Source organism: Nannospalax galili, unplaced genomic scaffold (assembly GCF_000622305.1).
Source record: "Nannospalax galili isolate Female #2095 unplaced genomic scaffold, S.galili_v1.0 scaffold2661, whole genome shotgun sequence".
Classification (NCBI taxonomy): Eukaryota; Metazoa; Chordata; class Mammalia; order Rodentia; family Spalacidae; genus Nannospalax; species Nannospalax galili.
In genome coordinates, this window is record NW_008344387.1 from 227677 (window position 1) to 234103 (window position 6427).

Genomic DNA, 6427 nt, shown 5'->3' on the forward strand with positions numbered 1-6427 from the left:
TCATTCCTACCTAGGAGCAGACAAGCAGTAAACTACACACACACACACACACACACAAAAAAAAAACCAGTAACTTAAGCTGGGCGTGGTGGCATACACCTTTAGTCCTAGCAGTCGGGAGGCAGAGGCAGGCAGATCTCTGTGAGTTCAAGGCCAGCCTGGACTACATAGTGAGCTCCAGGCCAGCTGGGACTACAGGGAGACCCTGTCTCAAAAAGACAAAAACAAACAAAAAACCCCAGTAACTTGGAACTTGACTCAATGAACTCCCCAAATTAAAATATTTTCTAGGCAAAGATCATGTGCCTGAAAGCTAAGTTCTTTGTGCTGAAAGGTATATGCTTGGTCTTTATTTATAAGTTCCCAGTAATGATACATTGTCAGGCTCAAAGCAAGCAGTAATTGAACTTGCATCTTTTAAGAGCAGTGTACATGGACCCCTGGCTTGACTCTTCTTCTTGGTTTCAGAGTATATTTGCATTCTTTGTTCTTGGCTGGATATTTGTTCCTTTCTATGATAAGGCTAGGGTAAGTGTCCATTATCAGTTACTCTATAATTTACTATATATTTTTCTTATAAATATTGCATGTAGCTGGGTGTGGTGGTGCATGCCTTTAATCCCAGCACTTGGGAGGCAGAGGTAGCCAGATCTCTGTAAGTTCAAGGCCAGCCTGGTCTACATAGTGAGTTCCAGGTTAGCTGGAGCTACAGGGAGATGCTGTGACAAAAAATTGCATGTGTACAATGGAGTTCTATTCAGCAGTAAAGAAAGATGAAATCATGAAATTTTCAGGTAAATGGATGGAACTAGAAAGTGTTATACAAAGTGAAATAACACAAACTCAGAAAAAAAAATCGATGTATATTCTCCCTCATATGTGGATCCTAGAACCAAATCCTGATAAGTGAGTATGTATCCAGACATAACTACAGGAACCAGGATAATGGAAAGGAACCAGGGATATAAAGGAAAAGGAAGAACCTGAAAGAGAAGATCAGTAGGAAACGGGCCTTAATAAGGGAGATATGGATAAAAATTGGGTTAGTTTAGGGGAGGGGGGAGGGAAGGGTATACAAGGAACCTAGGGGAGCAAGGGAAAGAAGGAGCTCAAGAGAGGCAGGACCAGAGGAGAAGGGTATTATTAAGGGAGAAAGGGGAAAAATGGGGGTACCTTAATTAGGGAAACCATGATGGAGGGGTGAGACAATGCAAGAGATAATGCCTAGCTAGTTTTTAAAAACCAGAGGGATTTCTTTTTGGCCTATACTAATTTGGTCAGAGGGACATAAAGGACAGTTTTTGCTCTTTGCCCTCCTAGGTCGACTAGTTCCAGGGGACTATGAGCATCTCTCAAAATGTTCTATAATGGTGGTGGGTCACCTGTACTCTTGATCAAAGAGGCCGAGGAGATTCCACGAGATGGGCTTGAACCAGTGTCCAGTCTACAAAGAGGAGAGTCAACAGGGAGGAATCATTTCCTCCATGCTTCCAAGCGAAGCCAACCATGGTTGAGCAGGACCTTTGACTTATCTTCACATAGGCGGAACTGGTAAAAGAAAGGAGCCAGGGGCTCCTCCCAAGTCCATGTGACCCCTGAAGAACAGATCCTCAAACGGCCTTAAGAGTAGAAATAAATTGGTTTATCTGGGCCAATTGTATGGTCTTAAACACCCAAAAGGAAAGTATAACCAAAGATTAAAGGAGCCATTATAATTTTTTAAGACTTCATGTGTATAGCTATAGGCTACATAACAAGCAACAATGCCAGATAGGAGACACCTTCTTTTGAATTGTTGTCCAGGGTGGCCCAGGGAAATCCCAGACAGTAACCCAGCATAGAACTAGGAAACTGAACAGCAGACCTCAATCTTATCTAATGGAATATTGACAACTGATTGCTGCTAGATGAGGAACAGCTGACCTTCATAAAACAAAGCCCTCTAGATAGGCTGACTAGATTCAGCAGATGGACAAGTAGTGGGGAATGGCTGGGGGTGCCAACAACACAGTGGACAGTAGCAGGGATAACAAAGTATAAGGGCTCTAGTGGGGCAAGGGAGGCTATGGGAAGGTGCCATCTGGGAAGTGGGTGTATAGTTGAATAAGATGGTTTGGGATGTTCTGTGTGATATACACACAAAAAAAATCAACAAATTAAAGAAAAGGAATTATATTTGAGGAGGAAGCATAAAAATTTACATCATGTTAATTAGTAGAAGTGATAAACTTTACCATTGAAATCTATCCAATGACTTTATAGACATACACAGGTGCCAAGGATCCGAGTGCAACCGAGTATGACTAGTCATAATCAGATACATACAGATGAGACACACATGTGCCAACATCTCAGTGTTACTAGCAAAAACAATGAGTCTTTCTGTAAGAAACAGTATATTTTAAAATGGAATGGAGATCTTTTTGAAGGTTAAAAACTCATTCAATTTTATGTCTTACAGGGTTTATACTGAGTTCAATATTGTATAACTGTATTAATTCAACTGCATATAAAACTATGTTTAAAAGATAAAAAAATAAAAGTACCTGCCAGGCGTGGTGGCGCACACCTGTAGTCCCAGCACTCGGGAGGCAGAGGCAGGCAGATCTCTGTGAGTTCAAGGCCTGCCTGGTCTACATAGTGAGTTCCAGGCCAGCTGGGGCTGCAGGGGGACCCTGTCTCAAAAAGACCCCCCCCCAAAAGTACCCATATTTAAGGTAATATGTATCTTTGCTCTGGAAATTGTTATTGAGTATGCTAAAGCTGTAATGAAATGCTTCTTCTAAAAAAAATTGACATTAAAAAAAAGTTCCAATTAGTGGGAGAGTAATAAGCAAATGGCTGATACCAATTAGGAAACTGAAATACTAGAAGCCATTATTAAGATTTTAAAATAAAAATAGTATTTAGACATAAAATAGGGAGCAAAATACAGTAAACAGAAATAGTATAGCCAAATCTGCTTTCTCTTTAGCTACACTAGAATGGACCTTGCTTAGCACCCATAAGTGAAAGAAAGTTTACCTCATCTAAAACTGGAGGTAAAATAAGTGAGGCAAAAATAAATATTGCTAGTTTCTAGGATGGCTGAGTATTTTCTAAACCAGAAATGTTTAGAAAGGAGCTTTATGGCACCAAGTCAATTGGCAGCAAGTTTGCAGTTCACAGGCATTTTAATTCACCCTTCAAAGGAAACACCACACTCCACAAATAGTTTCCAGTAAATAAACTGCCTCAGCACTGTGGTTTGAGAAAAGCCTATTCCTGTTAGGTAGAGGCAGGGTATGAGCTTAGTTCTGCCATGAAGTGGACTTGTAGGAAACAATACAAGGATACACAGCTGTTGGCATCCTGCTGCCAAGGAGCACAAGGGGCAGAAATGGAAGATGTGTTTTGAGAGGAAATGAAGGAGGGATACAACACTGGAAGGAAAGAGGCTGAGCTCAAGTTCAACAAAAGCACCTAAGCTGGAACAAAGCAGGTGAGCGGTGGTCAGTCTAAGCATCTGTTCAAAACGTATCTGATCACAAGGTGTCATAATTTCCCAGTTACAATACAAATGATTCTCAGATGTCATTTTTCTCATATAGCAATATGTCACCATGTAATATGACAGTATGAAGGAGGACAAAAGCTTGCTTGGCCCTAGTTTGACTTCAGCATAATGCAAGATCCCCTGAATGAATACATTAAAAACATATCTAGCGCAAGAAAACTGACCACATGCAAAGACTGCTAATTTTATAACTACAAAAAGTCAGAATTCTTTTATACCAGTGGTCACTGAGAAAAGTACCACATGCTAGAATTCTCTTTCACCATTGATCCATCATATCCTTGAAATTAGTTGAGGAAACAGGAAGCAAATCAGTGTTTCTCTCAGGAGCTATGGAGCACTGTTACTTCACTGAGGTAAGACAGGAGTGACAGGAAGCAAACAGTATTTCTTCCCTATCCAATTTTTAACCACTTCCGGAAACAGATAAAAAACCAGTCAATAATAACGTGAAGGACACTGGAAAGAGCTACTTCTTTTAGACTCCTGAGACCAAACATATTAAACTTTTAAATCTGGTATTTTTAAAAAATATTTTATTTTTTTATTTTTATATGTATGAGTGTATTACCTGCATGTATATAAGTGCACTGTGTTGTGCAATGCCCTCAGAGACCAGAAGAAGGCACTGGATACCCTGGATACAATGGATTCATGCAATGTCACAGAGGTCAGAAAAGGGCTTCGGATTCCCCTGGAAACGGAGTTAAGGATGGTTCACAGCCACCATGTGGGTGCTGGGAGTTGAACCTGGGTCCTCTGCAAGAGCAGTCAGTGCTCTTAACCGCTGAGCTATCTCTCCAGCCCCTAAATCTGAAAGGAAAGATTTATATCAAAAGGTGATTTTCATAATAAAAATTGCTGGATAAGCTAATCCTACATTAAAAATATTTAAAAAAAAAGAGAGATGGGGTATAATAGGAAGTCTTGTAGTCGCTGACCTTGGGTGGGATATTAGGACCCTGGTCCCTTCCTCCCATTTCCTTCTGCTCATGAGGTGAACAGCTTCGTGAAGCACACTCTTGTGTCATGATGAATTTGCTACTACAGAGCCAAAGCAATGGACCCAATTGGCCATGAACCAATCCTTCTGAAACTATGATCCAAGATAAATCTTACTTTATTTTGAGTTGATTTATATGAAGTATTCGTTGCAGTAATAGGAATAAGACACACATTGATAAGTAGAGGGGGAAACACACAGATACTCCCTTTTGTGTTCTTTACAAGCTGGTCAGTTGAGTTCAGCCACATGAGTAGAAACAGGTGAGGCTCAGGACAAAACATTGTATTGTGTATACCCACGGGTCCCAGAGATAGGAGGGGCCCAGAGACAACTTGCCACACAGCCCCACATGGGAAAGATGGCAGACTCATCAGGAGGCAGAATATGGGAGTTGAGGGGACGGTGTAGGCCATGGGCTTTATTGGGGTTCCATAGAGAAGGTAAGGCAGTATAGAATAAACGGTTCAGGATTGCCTGGTTTGAGAAATTTCATCAGGCTTTGGGCTCTAGAGGTGTTTCTAGTCAAATACCTGGTCTTGAGATGATTTCATCAGAAGGTGTTGGTCTTGGGGTGCACAAGCAAGGGAGGAGGTCAGGGTCTGCACTGCTGAACTTGCTATCAGAGGCCTGCTCCAGCCTGGGCCTTTGTTGCTTTTAGGAACTGGCTGTTCTTGAGAAGTTCAGGTTATCCCCAGCCAGAAAGATATTTTTTCTGTCTTATCTTTTTATTGTAAAATGATAACAAAAACCACATAAATAAACATGTAGCTTGACAGAATACTATGAGCAAAACATCCTCTTCAGTACAGGTAAGCAAAATGTTATGCTTGGTTTTCAGATGTCATTTTTTCCTTCTGTTTAATGCATGTAGAATATAAAAGTAAATCATGGAATGCTGCAGAAGAGTAATAAATTTTTCCAAAATCATCATCATTACAGTTCTCCTCAGAAGCAATCGAGAATCACATAAGTGGATAACATCTTATAGTTGTCTGTTTTCTTTTGGCAATTTTTAGAAAAGAAGTTTTATATTTTTATCTGATGAAACCTCGGAACTCCAGGTCCCTCTGGTTGATAGATTCATCCATGATTTAGCTACTGTTTGTGGAATTGAGTAGTATTTGAATTTAGAAACAGACTTCTGTGCTTTTACTGCTGTTCTTAAAATTTCCAGAAAAAACAAGCAACCGGAGTATGTCCCTACTTTTTAATTTTCTCTTCATAAATTTTACTGTTCAGGACATTGGACCTTTAGAAAAAATTCAAATGATAGCATCTGTGTCAGATGAACCCCAAGTGTAACTCTGTGCTTTTCCTATTAGTAAAAGATGATAATTCTTCTCTCCTTCAATCTGAACTCATTTAGAGATTGGCTTCCTCATAGAATTCAGCAGATAATATTTCAGGACTTCTAGGGATAATTCAAAAGAACTCTCGCATCTTCCATCTGGGACTCTTGGAATACTTCTCTTGAAACACAGCCATTAGGCTGTGAGGAAGCCCATTTTAGGGAGTGGTCCCTGGCCAACAGCCCCAGATGAGTCCAAGAAGGTAGGTCCTACCCATTTGCCAAGCATGCAGATGAGCATCTTAGACATTCCTCCAAACCAGCTGAGCTTCTGATGCTTCATGGAGTCTCAATGAACCCACCTTGAAGAGCTCTGCCAAAACTAGAAATTTGTTAGATGAAAACATGACTTTTATTTTTTTTAATTTAAAATTTTTTTATTTTTCAGTTTATTATTTAATAACCACATACTTAGAAGAAGCATTTCATTACAACAGCATTGAAATATTCAATAATAATTTCCAGAGCTAAGATGCATCTCCTTCAAAATTGGCTGTAAATTTTTAGGTTTACAGTT

The 6427-nt window shown here is 40.0% G+C and overlaps 1 protein-coding gene across 1 annotated transcript in view; it reads left to right on the forward strand.

Annotated features, from left to right (window-relative positions):
• LOC103740077 (sodium/glucose cotransporter 1-like) overlaps positions 1-6427 on the forward strand; it is a 53854-nt gene that overhangs the window by 10541 nt on the left and 36886 nt on the right. The window contains 1 exon segment of the mRNA XM_008840627.1: positions 469-528. Within this exon segment, the coding sequence (XP_008838849.1) occupies positions 469-528 (60 nt within the window).